The sequence below is a fragment of the Diadema antillarum genome, unplaced genomic scaffold (genome assembly GCF_040938485.1).
Source record: "Diadema antillarum isolate AM-2024a unplaced genomic scaffold, OU_Dant_1.0 seq00000442_RagTag, whole genome shotgun sequence".
Lineage (NCBI taxonomy): Eukaryota > Metazoa > Echinodermata > Echinoidea > Diadematoida > Diadematidae > Diadema > Diadema antillarum.
The window spans coordinates 1605888-1624829 of NW_027271417.1; the positions used below are offsets into that span (position 1 = coordinate 1605888).

The following is an 18942-nucleotide window of genomic DNA, read 5'->3' on the forward strand; positions in this document are numbered from 1 at the left end:
GGAGATTGGTCCTTCTCTGGCAAGATCTCTCTAGATCGCTAGATACAAGTTGCAGAATGAGCGTTTGGCTTAACCCTAAAAAGATTGGGCTATTTTGATGCCCCCCAAGATTGTGCCCGTTAACCGTGTGATCGCGAGGAAAATTGGCACGCGTGTCACCAACAACGTAATCTACGAAACTGAATAGGTGATTATCCCGCGATTATTCAAATTTCTTTTTGATTAATTATGCTAATTTATGCATGAAATAAACAAATTGGCTGTAAATCTGTAGATTAAGGCCCAAAACTCCTAATTTTTGGTCTAGGTACTCTTTTTAGGATTCTTATTGAATGTACATTAAAAAAAAATGACGGTATCAAAAAAATTTTCTTACATATTTCATTGTTTTTAAAATTTCTTTTGTATTTCATTGTTTTTGACTTGTCTTTTTTTGATGGAAATTATTGGCGACACTATTATGATCATAAATAACATGAAATTAATTGATTTTAAACAGTAAAAGTAAAAATAATGATACATTTATGAATTTGGGCTAGGAACAGAATTTGCATTGGATTTGTACATGAAATCATGTTTTTGAGTAATTTTGGGTCTGACGTGCACTTACAAAATATTGCATAACTTCGGAAACGCGTACCCGGGCGTCACAAATTTGGTCTCAAAAGTTGGGCAAGACTTAAAAGGAAAAAGTCATGAAACGCTGTGGCCAGAGATTTTTACATTACAGATTTATCGTGAAAATTGTCAAGGGGGGGGGGGGGGGGGGGCTCGATCTAGTCATCTCACAAGTCTTAATTCCATGCACACAGACCTTCTTGAAGTTTTCTTTCTGAAATTGAAATGAAAAAAGTATGCGCTAAATCCATCACATTTTACAGTTGCAGAGTTTAACAAGCTAGGAGTGGTGCTAAATCATTGTACCCCCTGCATGTATGCCGGAGGATACTTTGGATTCAGCAGTGTTACGCCGCCGCCGCCGCCGCTGCCGTCGCTGCTGCTGCTGTCTTTTCATGACGGATTTTGTGCAAATTTGGTATGAAGGTCTACCATGATTTAATCTACAAGCCTATAGATTTTGGATCTGCTGCCCCCAGTGCTCCATCTTTTATAGGGTCAAAGGTCATATGTGACCGTGCATCACAAAGCCAACAAAAAGTCGCCAGATATGGATATTTACTTAAGAGCAGATTCTGAAAGAGCACACTTAAAGCTTTAAAATGTTGTATAACTCAATTCAAATGGACTCTCCTAACCAAATCCTAATATTGGAAAGAAAGCACGTACTTTGGAAAGTTTGAACTGAGAAAAGAGGCTCTGAAGTACAGCGTCTATTGAAGCGCTTAATGTTTACCAAACCAGGCTAGATGGCGATGAATGGAACAAAAAACGAGATGTTAACCTCTTAACCAACAACAATGAAGGGATTATCAGATTAAGTTGAAATTGAGCATGGTTCAACACATCCTGTAGATGATTAATGCCAACTTTCAAAGCAATAGCATAATTCTTTTCAAAGTACAGTTGAACCTCTCTTATCCGGCCTCCCTTTATCCGGATCTCTCTATTATACGGACGCAATCTCGCGGTGATTTTTTTTTTTTTTTTTAATAATTACGGGAGGAAAGGGGGATTCCCAACTCCTTGACAACTCCTACCCAAACACACATGAATTACATATTACTTCCAACATGATTAACATACATTACATCAAATTTCCTTCCAAATTGCTTACCTCCAGATATTTCAACATCCCCAAACATCCCCAAATGTAACAATGAAAAGGTTGCAGTATACACATTACTACATGTGGTACTACAATGGGCTACATCAGTACATGTGTCTGTATATGTACATGTATAAAGCATTGAGTCTCCCGTATCCGGCCAAATCCCTTATCCGGATGAGCCCCGGTCCCGACTTGTCCGGATACGAGAGGTTCAACTGTAGTTGCGTTGAGTTGAGTTGAGAGTGAAGAGTATGGACAGAATTCTTAAGAAATGAAAAAGGACTGTACAGGACACACTTGATCACACTATTCTACCAAAAATTGTTCGAGAAAAACTGCTAAAATCACAAGTTCCTGTTCGTTTTACGATCCCAAACTTCAGTTTAGTGTAGAAGAAGACTTGCTCTTTCAGGAAACATGAAAAACTCAAGATTAACTGGGTTGACCCATTTCACCTATTTTCAGTCCTAACACAAAATCAGTACATGCGACTTTTTGTTGGTTTTGTGATGCATGGTCACATATCGTTGTTGGATGGTTTGTGTGCACTCTATAGGCTACATTTCTTAGCGGATGTTGATCAAATTTGGTGTGAAGGTCTACCATGATATGAGCTACAAGTCGAAAGATTTTGGATGTGTCTATTCTTAATGCAATGCTCTTATGGATCCACTTCTGTTTTTTTACAGGGATAAATATCAGATATTAATTTTTGTCTTGCTTCCTCTCCGGCAGTCACCTATTTTTTTTTTCAGTTGATTCCATTCCGATTTGTAAGGAGTACCATACACATTGTACATGTACTTTTACAGGTCAAATGTGGCATATTGGTTGCTGTCTAGCATGCACTCGACAGTCACATTTAAGACTGACTTCTTGCAGATTATATATAGTGTACATCATAATTTACTCTTCCAGTTTTTGATGCTCCTCCTGACGTTCCTTATACATGGTCAAATATCACATTTTATGCCCCAGTCACACAGTCACTCAAACAATCCCCTTCGTCCATCGTTGCATCCAAAAAGTCCATTTAAAAATTACACTTTTTGCTATGCAACGCCGGATGCAGAGCATTGTTTGAGCAACTGTGTGACTGGGGCATTTGCGGCTATCCTGCAGCCAGACGTGAAGATGAAGCAAAAGCTGCTGCTAGTGCCAGGGGATACAATCATACTGCGCGGCAATGGACATTTCTAGTTGACAAGAACATTGCTTTTATGATTTCTTTTTTGAATGTTGACACTAATAGAAGAATTGTGAGACAATAAAATGTCTAATTTGGATTTGTAATTTTTAAGAGACATATAGAACTGTTTCATAAAAATTAAGTGAAATTTCAAGTAAAGTATGCTATTCTATGTTTATCTTTCATAAAAACAGTATCTTATGTATGATAGTGCTCTGTTAAATTCGACATGAGCATTCATGGTTTCTCTTTAAAGCTGTGTAATTGATTAAGTGCTGTGAGATTATGTGTTAACATAGTGTAGTTGTTACACATGAACTAAGTACATACTTCTATTAATGATATGATCTATGTTTTTTGCTCTTCTCAGCTGAAATGATGCTAGCGGGTGGTACCAATCCAAGTCCTGAGGAGGTTATTGTTGGTAAAAAGAGGCAAATCCGTCCGCCTCTGAAACAAGAATCTGACAATGATGAGGATGATGAAGAAGAAGATGAGGAAAAGGAAAAAGAGGTAGGTGTCCTGTGTGATGTTTAGTAAAGCAGCTGATATGTGGACATGGAGCAAATCAAATGTGACCCGCTACAACAAAATGATCCTAAAGTCGGGCGAGATCGATTATTTGAAAATTGCATGATATAATCCCCTAATCTCTCTGCTTTAAATTGATATATAACACATTTTATAAAAATAATCGGCTGCGGAGATATCGATGTTTAAAAGAGAGCATGTCGAGACGTCTGGAAAATCACTGTTTCGAGAAAAATGCCCTAAAAGTCTTCCTTTCGACGCAATCGCGATCAAGGGACACGCAAGTCAGTTTTCACCTCTGGACAATAGAAGGTATGCCCTAGCAACCCCCGAAGAGTTCATTCAAGCACATCAGAGTCGGCGGTCTCCTCACCAACCAATCGATGACTAGGATGTGAGAAGCGGCTGATCATAGCGCACCCCGCCCGCGCACACCAGTCGACTGGGCAGTGTGCGAGCTTCACGCTTCGGTTAGCAGCAAACAGCAAACTGACCAATGAGATCACTCTGGTCGTTGTTAGGGGCGGAACCTATCTGTGGCGCTCAATTCAAATTTTCGAACCAGTTTCTGCTTCGTTGAAACGCCATAAAACATGGCTCAGAAAAACGCTGTTTTTTTATCTTTCCTTTGATCATTTTACTTCAAAATTTCTACAGATGAAAGAAGACATGTTAGACTCCAATAATATATCAAAATCAGAAATCGTAAGTTTTGACCAATTTTAATGCTCTGACTTCAAACTCGATTTTCACGGCTTCGACCGTGCGTGACTTTAGGACCTTTTTGTTGTAGCGGGTCACAAATGTTCCCCTGCATATACTGTACGGGCTGAAATTTTGTCTGAACTGGAAAACGAGAAATGTTTGTGGTACAAAATTTTTTGAGTTGGAGCTGATGGACCTTTTTGTAGCATGAAATTTTCGCATATTGCCACTGGCATTTAATGCATAATAGTGTGGCATTCATTGCATAATAGTGTAGACAAAAACTTATGCGTACATTTCAATTTTGAGATTTTTGGCTCATAAAATTTGTGAAATTAACATGCACATGAACAATTCTGGTTTTGCAGTAGTTTTATATTTTCGAGATTCTCCTTTGAACTGCGAAAATATCATTCCCCCCCCCCCCCCCCAAAAAAAAAAAAAAAAAAAAATGTATCAAGCCATGCCAGCATTGGCTTTTGCCCATTTGGTAACTGTTGTCAGTTTAGCATGCTGAGTGGGCCTAACATGTTTATGTACAGGGAATTACCTACTAAAAACACTCAGTACTGATATCGCTTGTTATTTATTCTTATTTTGTGAAAGGTGAAGTAACAAACTACTAGACCTGCTCAATTAACAACATGCAAAAAGATTTCTGATAAGTACAATAGCAATTCAGAAAATTGTTTGTACATGTAGAAATTTCTGCTCGTACAGTACCTGAATGTCTGTGACCATAAATGTTTGGGCAGTAAGCAAGTTTATGTATTTGTTTATATTTTTAATTATACTTTTTATTAATAGCCTGTCAGTTTATCTTCAGATTATTTTTCTGTGGTTGGGCATTATGTTCAATGCCTCCAGCATTGGTGCCAGAGGCATTATGTTTTCAGGTTGTTTGACCGTCCACAATTGATTTGTGGACGATATAACTTAAGAATTGTTGAGGTATCCAAACGAAACTTGACAGACAGTATGTGTGTATGAGTGGACATGAAAATTGATGTATGATTACCAGATAATGATTATTTGCCAATCATGTAATATTGTTGTCTCACATTGTCAGTATTACTTACGTTAGACCTATTGGGAAAATAATGCAATATGGGAGAGGTATATCAGTCACCATAGGGACATTTCTAGTTTACATTTGACATTGCACAAGCTGTTATTGTTTTTTTATTTAAAAAAAGTTACTTTTCCTTACATCATCAGTAATGTTCACTTACAGTGTAATGAGGTAAAAAGATGAATATTGTATACCAGATTATGTCATTTGTTCTTATTTGAATGCAAAATATAAATTTCTCATAAGGTTCCAACCTTCTTTGTTTTCAGAGTGAATCTGGTCTTGACATGTATTCCCGTATCAAGAATCGTCATATCAGTAAAAAGAAGCGAGAACAAGAAAAGACAAAGGAGCTGGAAGAAGGAGAAGAGGAAGATGATGAGGATGAAGAGGATGATAGCGATGAAGATGATTCTGATGAAGATGATTCTGATGAAGATGATAGTGAAGGTCAGTCTGTAGGTGATGGTAGTGATATATTAATGATGTCATCACCACATATAACTTGCTTAGTTGGTTGCTGTCTCTGTTTCATGAAAATATGTGAGCCTTAGATGTCCCATATTTTCATAGTTTATGTGTGGTTCTTATTCTGTTTGTGTGAGAATTTACACTATTGAAGTTAACTTCGAAAAAAAATTAGGAGTGAAATGATAGAAAAACAATGTTGGTGTCCAAGATTTATTACAATATTTTTTTTTTTGCATTATCTATTATATGAAGTCACAATATATGAAGTCACAATAAAGATCTGTTGCCAGTTTCCATTTGATTTTTGTTTATGTGTGTGCGTGTGTTTTTTCCCCCGGTTATTGCAGTTGTGTCCATTTTGTATGCATTGTTTTCTGATATTTTTGCCAGGTCACCTCCATCTACTATCATTCTAATGCATGTTCTAGTTGGGATTGGTGGTACTCCATTTTTATCAATTCAGAGCAATGGATGATGATACCCTTAAGAAGAAGTCCTTGAGATTCCATAGCATATTTCTATGATACATGTGATAAATTGTCTGATACAAAATGTGTGGTTTATTTATACCTGTATATACAGGAGAGGAAGAAGAACACACACCACAGTATTCGCTTCGCCAACATCGCACTATTACTGACAGATATTCTGCACCTCTTTCAGGTGAGATAGTCTGCAGATGGTTCCATTATTTGTTGTAAAGGTATCAAACAACACATTGGGATGTTCTTTTGACAGTTTTTTTGAAAGGCAATTTTAGAAAGGTATTTAATTGCCATACTGTTTATCAGCTTGTATTGTTTGTAGCTTTCCCGCACCCTGGCCTATACTCAGCTATAATTAACAATAGCAAGACATTGCAAAGGAATTCCATAACTTCCTCTTTTTGGCCATTTTCACATGACAATGAAGCTTTTTCTTCAAATATCATAGAAAGATTAAATGAGAACTTACCTGTTTAAAATTTGATCTTTATTTTACAAGAAGTTGTAGGAAGAGCATACATTGAGAGACCCACTTTTCACACATGCCATCATTTTTCAGAGCATCAAATACAACTGTATGGCTGCTGATAATTTTAAAGATTGTTGAGAACGTAACATCAAGTTTAAAAACTTTGGGAAAGAGGGAATGTATTCTATTTGTACAACTCCCTCATAAAATAAAGATCAAATTCAAGCAGGTAAGTTGTCATGTAATCTTTGTATTTTACTTCTGGAGTCTCAAAAAGAGACTACATTGAGATTTTGAAGCCCAGCAATCATATTTGCTACAATAGAAGAAAGAAATGGCTCTTATGATTTGTCATTTACCAATTGGGTAAGTTGTCTACTGTAAAAGTGGTTTCTTTCGCGGTGGTTTTATTTTCCCACTTTTCGCGCTTTGAGGTTGAACCGCGAATTTAACATGTTTAAACATGTTAATGTTTTGAACTCGCTGCTTGTTATATGACAACGCTATTGCGCACATGCACACACGAAGATTATGGTCAACACACTCAGCGATACTGCACAATGTAGGTAAAAGCATGTTATAGGCCTAAAGTACTCGAGAGATGGGATTTCAGGTAAGCCTACATTTAATTTTAATTTCCATTTAATAAATAAAAGAATGACTGGATTATAGTTTGGGTTTTCATGCGCAAAATAAAACAGTTTTTGCTGACTGAATTCACAGATTTTGCCGACCGCGAATTTAAACACACGCGAAAAAGTCGGCACCGATGGAAACCGCGAAAGTATCTGTACGCGAAAGAAACCACTTTTACAGTACCTTGTCCGGTCATTTCTTTAAGAGAGCAGTTGTGAGATACTTGCTCCCATCATCATGCAAAGGTTTATTACAGAACTTTCTTGTAGAACTACAAAAACATGTGGAGAGAGGAAAAAAAAGTAACCCATTTGAAGCTAGAATTAGAATTTTGAGTGTAACATCTGATGCACAAAAACATGCATAAATTAGCATAATTTGCATAATTAAGAGGAAACAACCATGTTTTTAGAAAAATAAATGATTCATTTCTAGAGAGGGCAATGTGCATGTTGATTTTTGCCACGATCGCACAGTTGACGGCCGAGATCCAGGGGGAGGCCACTTGCTGTGTGGCTGCGTGCTGTGTCCCCCTGTAAGCGCTGGCCTTTAATTAACTAGATCGGGCTATAGTAGGTAGATGATAGAGCTGGGGGCCTGGGAGGCCCCCCCTCCAGATCTTGGCAATCGAAGGTGTGATCGTGACAAAAATTGGCACACACATTGCCTAGATGACGTCATCTAAAGCACCATGAAGTTAATTTTTCAGAAAATTGTCATTTATGCTAAATTATGCTAATTTATGCATAATGATGCATTAAATCAGACAGTTTGGTATAAATCACTCAATAAACCTCAAAACAGGCACTTTTTTGTGTAAATATTCTTTTTAGTGTCCTTAGCAACTGTAAGAGAAAAAAATTGCCATCGGAAAAATTTATTAAGTATTTTATTGTTTTTTAATTTCTTATGTATTTCTTTGGGGTTTTTTTTTTACTTTATTTTTTCATTGTTTTTTTGTATTAAATTTGTCTGCGACATTGTTCCGAACAAGAAGATATGTTATGAATTGATTTTAATCAATAAAACCCCCAAATAATCATGCTTTTATGAAATATGCCTGTAAGCACAGTTTGCATTGAAATTGTACACAAATTCATGTTTTTGAGCAATTTTGGATATGACATGCATGTACACATTTATGCGTAACTTCAGAACCGTGCACCCGGGCATCGCAAATTTGGTGTCAAAAGATGTGGGAGAAAGAAAAATGTCATTAAACATCGCAGCGATAGCTTTTTGCGATGGCGATACATCGCGCGGAACGTCGGCCTAGTTAGGGTTAAAAGGCCTGCTGCTACCGCCAACTCTTGGTCTGTATATTGAAGCCCCTGAACTTGCAGTCCAGAAAAAGAGAAAGCTGCTGCCCTGTAAGGGTGGTAGGTCTGTGAACGTGACATGCTTTTGATTGGATTTCTCATCACACCTGATGCGGCTTTCTGTTCCTATTTCAGGTCTTTCATCTGCTTTCCCCAGTTCATCACTGAACAGGAATTTAGTAACTAGTGTGGTCGGCTTGCAAAGGTGAAAATAAGTAGCGGCCATGTCCAACTTGATGAGCTCTTTTCTCAACGAACCGAGTTCAAAATTAGCATTGCACAGCAACACCAGTGCATCGTGCTGTGTGTCAGTCAGCCAAGTTGATGGAAAGGAGTGGATTAGGGAACTAAGCCCCTTCATCAATGGCTTCTTCATGCGTCGTAATTTAGCATCTCTGCTGTGAGTGTGTTGCGGTAGATTATCCCATATCAGGCAGTTTACCCTCGGAGTAGCAAGGTAGACACAATTGCTGGGGCTGGGTACATACTTGTATATGCAATCTGTTCCAGCTCTTTTTCCTCTAGCAGATGGCTGATGAGGTAGGTAGAAGAGCTAGCTATGTCCTCATTGACTGGCTGCCCAGTGTCACTCTGCTTTGCAAACTTTGCTGCGAGGACAGGAATATCTAGTATGTCTGCCTTGTTGGTAGCAAATTTGCCTTCTTTCTTGCCAGCTTGGTCTATGACCATGTCGTGCTTGTGTGGCTCCCCGCACTGCTGAAAATTTGTTTCCATAGGAACATCACATGGCCCGGCGCTTTGCGCCTCTTCGTATGCCACAAAATGGCGTGATGCCAGTTTCCACGCATTGATCACTTGATGAGGGGATTTTCCATCTTAGTAAGTCTGTCCTGAACATCTTAGGACTTATTGGCCATCTTTGGGCCGTTCTTTAATACAGCAGATTGTGGCGCTTTACCTGCCCTGTTTGTACATATGTATTCGATTTCGTAGATTTCTTTCTCGGCTTGTCTTTTTGTCTGTCGTAGCTGCCGTTGCGGGAGTAGAATGCTGTGGTTCTTGGTGTACAGTGCTGATTTCCACTTTAGCCGTATGATGCAGTTGTTGTGCCTCCATCACGATTTAGACACCGCGTGACTACGTTGAATGCAACAAGTATAAAGAAGCTCTGCTTACACATTAGCTAAGCACCACGGAGATTGTAGCACGATCCAGGGAGATTGTGTAAAAATAAATTCCTCTACTGCTAGATCCTACATCCGTTGGTACCGCAAAAAACGTGATAAACAAGCAGATAATTCGACTGCAATAGGGAAGTTACTTCCTAATAACTTAGCACAGAAAAGCGATATAACTGAGCGTGTGCAAAGCAGGTCTCTCAATGTAGTCTCTTTCGGAGACTCCAGAAGTAAAATGTGATATAACTCTTGAGACATTACATGCCTGAAGAAAAGATTTATGTGGGCAATATGTACCTAGCAACAGGGCCAGGAAAATGTCAGGGATCAATGGTAGTAAAATTATTCAGCTGGTAGCAGACGTCATCTTGTTGCAGGTTCGCGTCAGTTGGATTTTATCAGTGAGTTTGATTTTATCAGTGGTTGTGATGCCAACTTCTGGTATCACTCTGCTTTTCCATTCTAGCTAGCCCACACTACTTGGCCCATGTTCTAAATGATTTTGGAGACATAGTGGTAAGTTCATGATTGCCCTGATAGATTGACAAGATAGAATAAAAAAGGAATGGACAAAGAAGCCTTTAGGGTGCAAACATGATATTAATCTTTCTGTTACAGAGTCTCAAAGGAGGAGGCCCAAGAACTACGAAGAGTTCATCAACCCTCACTCCCCTCTAAGACGTCATAGACTCAAGCACAAGAAACACCTCACACCAGTGAGAAGCCCTCAACTCCAGAGAAGGTAGGGCTTTGTGGTTTAAACAGTTTATCAACTCATAACTGCCTACAATGCATTCAATACAACAACATCAGACCATCAGCATGTAATTTATGGAGTCTAGCAGTGTGAGTAGCATAAGTGCATTAGGATACAATATGATAGTGCCAAATGCTGATGTGTTTGGAGAGTAGATTTTATGGAGAGTGATCTTGTAAAAGAGCGACTAATTTTTATGTGATGAATAGATGATTCTTCAAGGAAATGCATCATACTTTTAGATCCGGAGTATGTTATTGTTAGGACTATAACTTTAGACCAGAACAAATTGCACGAATGACATAACATGAAAGATAACACTGTTTATTAAGATGAGTATTTCTCCTTTTCAAAAAGGTTTTCACACAAAGAAAAGGCAAAATTTCAACGATTACAAAGTGTGCCGATTTATGCCAGCACTGATGATGAGAAAATAGTTGCAATGACAATATTACATGACTATATGATAATGGACATAAGATGGTGCCACACAATGCCGTACCCCAGGTTCCGACAGTACCCCGGAGTACGGCTTGCCAAATCGTGTTTAGATAAATTGTGGAATAAATTGTTGTCCTTGAGAAGAGAATTCAATTCTCTGAAAACCCCAAACAAGTTACACTAGGCGTTTTCACATCAGCCCGATGTTTCGAAATAGCGCGCTATTTTCTGACTTGGGAAATTAAAAAATATCTTGAGCTTGGATTTTTATCGGGCTGATGTGAAAACGCCTACTGAGCAAGGTAGCAGTTTCTCCATAAGAATGCATGAGTGGGGGCTCACCATAAGAATGCATGAATAGGAGGTTCACATGTTTCAGATATGTAGCAATGCAATCCATCACAATATCGCTTGCTTAAAAAGGTTACCTGTGTAGAATTTATGCATGCTTTCTTCTTTTTTTTCTGCTTCCTTGAGCCCCCACTTATCCATTCTTAATGTGAAGTTGCTACATCATCAGCCTTGTTCATTGTGATTTGTTATAAATTTTGAGAACATTCTCATTCCTTAATTCTGATCACTATAAATTCTGAAACTCTGTACCCAGTATAACCAATTTATAGTTGTTCGAATGTAAAAGTCTGAAAATCAGGTGGAATTCTGTAACGGGGGTTGTCAAGATGGATTTGATCAAATTGTCTGAGAATATTAGAGATAAACTTGTTTACGTTGTGATACAAAATTCATCTAATTTTATGGATTGCAGGAAGCATCATGCTGCACACAATCTTTCTTCTACAAGCTCTGATGATTCAGATGATGAGCGTCGTTTTGAGCGAAGGAAGAATAAGAGTATGGCTCGAGCAAGAAACAGGTAGATGCATAAAATTTGTACTGAATCTGCAAAATCATTGAAAGGGAGTGTACATCCTGATATTATGTTGCTTTGTATGAAACAAAAATTAAAGGTGAATATCAGTGAAAATTTGGGTAACAAAAGCAGGGTGCTACATATTTGTATTTTTTTTTTTTACCCCTTGCATGGTCAGGCAAGCAGATTTTCAGATTGTTGCAGAACACTTGCTTGTACTTGAATTTTACTTGTCCAAAATGAAAGTCGGAAAATATAAGAAAATGATACAGAAATCTGTAAGTCGAGCCATAAAGACTCAATGAAACACAGTCATTTGAATAAATAGCACACATTGAATTTTTGTTTAAACTCATTAGACAATGCTGCACACTGGCACTGGTCGTAAGGTCACTAAACAGTAAAAATCACTGGGGAAGTATTTTTTTTTTTATTGTTCCAAAACACTTGCCCAACTCGGGATTTTCACTTACCCCAGGCAGTCGCTTATGTAGCACCTTGCAAAAGAATACACACAGAAAAGTTTTGAACTGATAAAACTTAAAAAACATAAGACAAATCGACAACCTGTGATGTACGTAAGTGTTCAGCTGCTCTCCATTTGTTGTGTACCCAAAACTTCACAAATTTACATTTTTCTCAAATATTTTGCCACAGACAGAACTTACCCACTGAGGAGAACACACAAAAATGTATTTCTCTTGTCATATACCAAGAACAGATCTGGAAAAAAAAAAAGATTCTTGTGAGGAAAAAAAATTTTTTTTGACTTTTTGTGTACAAACGGAATGGAGAATTGCTCAACATCTGTCACACAGTTGCCAATTTGTCTTACTCTCCAAACTTTGAACAGTTCATAACTTTCTTGTGTGTGTCAATCCCCCCCCCCCCCCCCTTTAAAAAAAAAAGAACAAAATCACTGATCTCCTTTTCATACAAAGCAAGAATATCAGGATGGAATTCCCCTTTAACTACACAACACCTTTTTTTTTTTATTGATGTCCTTGTTTATAAAAGCTAACTGCCTAACTTCTGTTGTGGCTAAATTTCTTACGACTGCAGGAAGTTTTACCTATTATATTAGGGAGCTTTAGATTTTGACGCGCGGACGTTTGAGACGAGTGCGCTGGACGTTCTCCTCTCCCCTGCGTCACGTTGAAAAGTAACTTTAGATTACCCTGGGACGCGACGTTAAAAAAATAGAATCGCGCCCCCATATGATCAGTGCATGAAGTAGTTCTCTACATTGCAAACTGTGCGGACGTAAAAATAGCCCAGTACGCGTAGTGAAAAACTCAGGCGATGCAAGCTAAAAATAGATCGACTTGACGCGCGCTTCTGCGCACGCTCAGAACATGTTTTTTTTCCTTTGAACGTCCGCGCGTCTAAAATCTAAAGCTCCCTATTAAGACGTTATTGCAGTCATATTTCTTTTCTCCCCTAATCGGTGCAAAGGCAATTATCATCAGGAAATACTAACCCATCCAAAAGAACAAGACCATTAATGACAATGAACAGGGATATGCAAATATTGTGAAATGAAAACAAAATGTAGTAAACACGAGTGTTTTCATATATGTATGTTAAATTTATCAAATACAGTGGCAAGAATGTCACTTGTTGGAGCCCTTGAGTAGCCATCCCTTACAGTAGAACCTACCCTGTTGTTGTCAGCGTAATAGTCTTAGTTGGCAATATCAACCCTTGTACACCATGTTCATTCCTAGAATTCACTTGAAATTATGCTTGTGATAAATGTTGTGTATTGTTTGCTGTTTGTGTGTGTTCAAGATGTTTACCCATGAACCTGAATCCTGAGGATTTGGCGAGTGGAGTACTAAAAGACAGGCAGCGAATTGGCAGTAGTCTTGCAGATGTGGATCCCATGAATATTGACACATCGGTAAGACAAAGATTGTTGGCAAAAAATCTTTTCAATATTTCAATATTAATTATACATGTTTTCTTCATTTCTCTAGCCAAAATACTGTGCATTTATGAGGAATTTTATACACCATCTGGTTACTGTTTACCCTTAGGGGATTGTATAGTTTTGGTTGAGACCAAACTTTAGGTTTTTCACATTTTTGAGTGAGATAATGAGAAACCTCTGATGAAATATTAAAGAGCATGTAATTCCAAGAGGAATTCAGTGTTTATTTGATGAAAATTGTTTTCTAAATTGCTGAGAGCAATTAGAATAAAAGGTGGGACCCACCTTCCATTAAGATTGCTTTGTTTTACTTAGTTTTCGATGTCTCAGCCATTCCAAAACCGATTTTCATCAAATAAACTTTGAATTCCTCTTATAATTGTATGCTCTGTACTATTTCATAAGTGGTTTCTTGGTATCTCACAAAAAATTAAAAGATTTTAAGAATTTAAAGATTTATTCATTTAAAGATTTAGTGTTGCTCAAGTTTACATTTTCTTTATTCTGTAGGTGACCTTTGACTCAGTCGGTGGCTTAGGCTCACACGTCCAAGCCCTTAAAGAAATGGTCGTCTTCCCACTCTTGTATCCAGAGGTTTTTGAGCGCTTCAAGATATCTCCGCCAAGGGGTGTCTTATTTCATGGGCCTCCAGGTACAGGGAAAACTCTTGTGGCAAGGGCACTGGCCAATGAGTGCAGACAGGGGAACAAGAGAGTGGCATTCTTCATGAGGAAAGGTGCAGACTGTCTCAGCAAATGGGTAGGGGAGTCAGAACGTCAGCTGAGGCTTCTGTTTGACCAGGTGAGGAATGCTGAAAGCCAGTGATGTGTCCTCTTTTTCTTCCATTGTAAACAGATGGTGTGACACTGTATTGCTCTGACAAGTGTTATTGAAGACTTAAGATTTTGGATTTTGGATTATTTTATAGCCATGTTTCATTTGAAAGGTTTGCCAGATGTATGTCTACGAATGTGTTAAGACTATAGAGGCATTAGGCACGTGGCAAAACCATAAATCTCAGCGATAACATGATTATAATCAGGTCCAGATGGATTTGGAGTCAAAGTAGCTGGACTAATATTTTCCAACTTTAAAGATATGTGCTTTGTGCAGAGAGCTATTTCACTTTGCCAGTTATATTTTCTGCTCTGCATCAGGCTTTTACCATGCGACCATCCATCATTTTCTTCGATGAAATTGATGGACTTGCACCAGTTCGGTCTAGCCGCCAGGATCAGATCCACAGTTCCATTGTGTCAACCCTTCTCGCTTTGATGGACGGCCTCGACAGCCGAGGAGAAGTTGTGGTCATTGGGGCCACTAACCGAATTGATGCCATTGACCCTGCACTCAGGAGACCTGGTCGTTTTGACAGGGAGTTCCTTTTCCCATTGCCCTCATTAGAGGTAAGCTTCAAAGTGAAGAATTGAATAGTTTTGATAGAATTCTTGCACAATTTCTTGAAAGATTGGCATGTGGCATGAACATTATGTAGCTTTTTCCCCTATCCCTCCACCTCCATTTAGTCTGCTTTGGTGTATTCTTGCATGGATCTCTAAGGTTATAGCATTCCTGACAGATTTGTCTGAATTTCTTCCACAGGCAAGGTCCAGCATCCTAACTATCCACACCAGTCAGTGGAACCCGCAGTTGGCTCAGCCGTTCCTGGTTGAAGTGGCAGAGAGATGTGTTGGTAAGAGTCATGAATAACCTTTCACAACATTACAGAAGAGCACATACTTCATAGACACAATCTACTTTTGTTATAATCTCAAATACTTCCTCTAGAGTTCCAGTTGCAAGAACATTTGGGCACATTCTGTGTCAGACTTGCATGTTTTATGAGCTTCTGTTAATGTCATCATGTACAAATTAAATTATGGAATTTTGTCTGTTTTTATGCGTCTGTCACGAACTGTCAGCAGAAATATGTTTTCGGATTGTCTGTCTTTCTGTGATCGATTTTGAGGATAATCATGTATCCAAATGAAACTCAGCATATGTATGTATGAGGGATAAAGCTGTGCCTATCAAGTTTTGGGTGCACATGTTCAAGGTCAAATTCTTAAAATTGCATGATATTCCCTATATCTCTGCAATGCCAGAATGTATTTTCATGAAACTTAATGTATACATGTAATACCTGTCACATGTTACCAATCATGTGAAACTTGTCTTGCACTGTCAAAATATACAACAGACCTATGGGAGAATAATGCGATGTGATGGAGGCATACCAGTTTACCATAGTGACATTTATAGTTTAACCTGTCTCTTCCACAAATGTATGCAGCTTTGGACTGCTCTTCCTTTTCCATGTTGAGGGAATGTTCTTTCTTTTCACGAAGTAATACTTGATTCCAGATGAAAAGTTGAGGTTGTACTATTTTATATGTATGAGACCAAAGCACATAATATAACTTTGGGAGCAGTTACTCACTGTTCTGTTGTATTGGACAAACTGCAGGTTATTGTGGTGCTGACCTAAAGGCTTTGTGCACTGAGGCCGCATTGTTTGCCCTGAGGCGTCGTTATCCCCAGATCTATACTTCTAAGGAGAAACTTCAACTAGATGTGAATGAGATTCAGGTCAGTGCAGGCGACTTCCAGCGAGCCATGGGTCACATTGTGCCTGCCTCCCAACGCTCTGTGGTCAGTCCTGGTCGCAGCCTGAGTGCCCGTGTCCGCCCATTGCTCCTCAGCCAGTTTAATGCTGCACTTAATGTTCTACACCGTGTCTTCCCAGAGGCCTTGTACCGAAGCAAGACTTCTTCATCAGGTAAAGAACTCTAGTTACGTGCTTTGACATACATGTATGTGATATTATTGCCTCCAGTTGTCAGCTTTGTGTGGAAAAAAGGATTGGTATTTTGCAGCTCTGACAGTGAAAAGTGCAGAATTTGCTTTTTACGTATCTGCCAGAAAGCGTCACCGGAAGCATTATGTTTTGGGGTTGTCTGTCCGTCCCTTCGTCTGTTTGTCCATCCGCCTTTTCATCTGTAATCCATTTTGTGAACAGCATAACTTGAGTACTATTTGAGATATATCCAAATAAAACTTGGCATATGTATGTACATATGAATGGACAAAGCTGCACCTAATCAACTTTGTGGCATACAAGCTCAAGGCCAAAGATCACAGGTCAAGGTCAAATTCCAAAATTTGACTATTTCCCCCCCCCCCCAAAAAAAAAAAAAAAAAAAAAAAATCTCTGCAATGCCTGAAGGTATTTTCATGAAGTCATTGTGCATGTATGAATGTATGTATGTATTACCAGGTAAAGATTCTGAATAGAAAATTTTAGACCATGGTGTCAAATATCAAAGGTCAAGGGAAAATGCTAAATTTTCATGTTTTTCTCAGTATCTCAAAAATGGCTCAAGGTATCTTCATGAACCTTGGCACATGGACATGTATTGCCTGGCAATGATTCTCGTAGGAAGAATTGGGTCATGAGATCTAAGGTCAAGGGTCAAAGGTCAAATTGACACTCCTTTTGTAATTATAATATTTATGCCTCCGCCACGAAGTGGTGCCGGAGGCATTATTTCTCCATACAGCTTAATGTACCTTTAAATGACTCAATGATTATGCTTAATTGAATTTGGTACATGCATGTATGCCTTGCTGCACAAAGATTCTGTAGGAGAAGAATTTGGTGGGGTCAGAGGGTGAATGAAAATGCTTAATATCAATATTTTTGTCCTTATTTTGGGAATGACTCAAAGAATTGTCATAATGATTAGTTTATTTCCATAAAGTGATTATTTGCCAATCATGTGAAACCATTGTCTTACATTGGCAAGATGTTCTGTAGACCTATTGGGAGTAAAATATGCTACAGTGGAAGCATACCAGTTGCCATAGGGACATTTCAAATTTTTCTTTTAACGTTGGATTTTGATTGGATGTTCATGATAATCGTGTATTATTGTTATTATCATAATCATTATTACCATGGTGAATGTTGTACAGTCAACCTCGCATACCTCGAAGTCGTCGGTACTGAAGAAAATGGGGGATTTTTCTTGCCAGCCGTGTATTGCTTTGGGCGCACGATCGTTCTGGTCTCAGAATATTTACAATCGAGTGTGAAAAGATTTGTGACATATCTTTGTTGTCCATGCGCTCTTAATTGGAAATGCTGAGTGATGATTGCAATTTCCATTCGAGCAACATGCTGGGAAAAACAATAAGTTAAATAAGATCGGGACATTAGATTTCCCTTTGAGGTAACCAAACTTTGAGTTAGTTTTTCGAGCTATGCGAGTTTAAACACACGGAAACTCCATAGGAACAATCAGGACTTTCATTTTGCCTCAGAGGTAAGTGATATTTGGCTAATCCGACGTCGAGGTAAGCGAGGTTTACTGGAGTTATCATTTTAAAATTATGCTAAAGAGGTTTGGGTTTGTTTGTTCCTGTGTGTGTGTGTGGGGGGGGGGGGGGAATGAAAACAGGCCTTTACACCCAGCAGGAGGCATTTTTCTATCTCAGAGTTAATAGAGAGCTCTGCATTGCCATTTTCACAGCTCTTGCTCCATTGTCACATTGGACTCATACATTAGGCCTGATACACTATGTTGCTTTTATTGTGCAAGTCCTAAACTAGAGGTGCTTTATTTGTGTAAATATACTCTATATGTGCCAGCAAAATGGGAAAACAAAAACCTACCTCAATTTCTGCCATGATCATCAAATGTAACAATGAAAATATTGTGTTCAATGGTTATTTTTCATTGTCCTAACTGCAATTCCTCTATTTTTTTCTCAATATGTAGAATTTTTAATATATTGCATGTCATGCAACTGATTTATGCTGTGTCACTTGATGCTATATACTTCTTTTCCCCATCACAACAGCAGAGCCCAGAGATCCTCCTGCTGACCTGCTAAACTCTGATGAGCAAGCTGATGATGGGGTTGGGCCAAGTATATTCAACGGCCCCCTCTCAACCTGCGCTTCCAAGAAGCACAGTTCATCAGATACAGGTGCCAGATCATTCTTCAATTTCATGAGGTTGGTATCAAAAATGTCATGGCAGCCTTAGATGTCATAGCTTTAGTATGAAAATAGAGGTGCAGGGAGGAGGAAACTTTTCTGGATGTGCTGTAAATTTAACTGTGAGAGTTATAGCTTCTGATGTTTGATGATATCAAGGAGATTGTCATGATATGTGATGTGTACAAATTTT

The 18942-nt window shown here is 38.5% G+C and overlaps 1 protein-coding gene across 1 annotated transcript in view; it reads left to right on the top strand.

Annotated features, from left to right (window-relative positions):
• LOC139732671 (ATPase family AAA domain-containing protein 2-like) overlaps positions 1-18942 on the top strand; it is a 49029-nt gene that overhangs the window by 15304 nt on the left and 14783 nt on the right. The window contains exons 4-14 of the mRNA XM_071643521.1: positions 3289-3431; positions 5496-5676; positions 6280-6360; positions 10364-10487; positions 11710-11817; positions 13606-13717; positions 14258-14548; positions 14905-15153; positions 15350-15440; positions 16215-16526; positions 18611-18767. Of these exons, the coding sequence (XP_071499622.1) occupies positions 3289-3431; positions 5496-5676; positions 6280-6360; positions 10364-10487; positions 11710-11817; positions 13606-13717; positions 14258-14548; positions 14905-15153; positions 15350-15440; positions 16215-16526; positions 18611-18767 (1849 nt within the window). The remainder of the gene's footprint in view (positions 1-3288; positions 3432-5495; positions 5677-6279; positions 6361-10363; positions 10488-11709; positions 11818-13605; positions 13718-14257; positions 14549-14904; positions 15154-15349; positions 15441-16214; positions 16527-18610; positions 18768-18942) is intronic.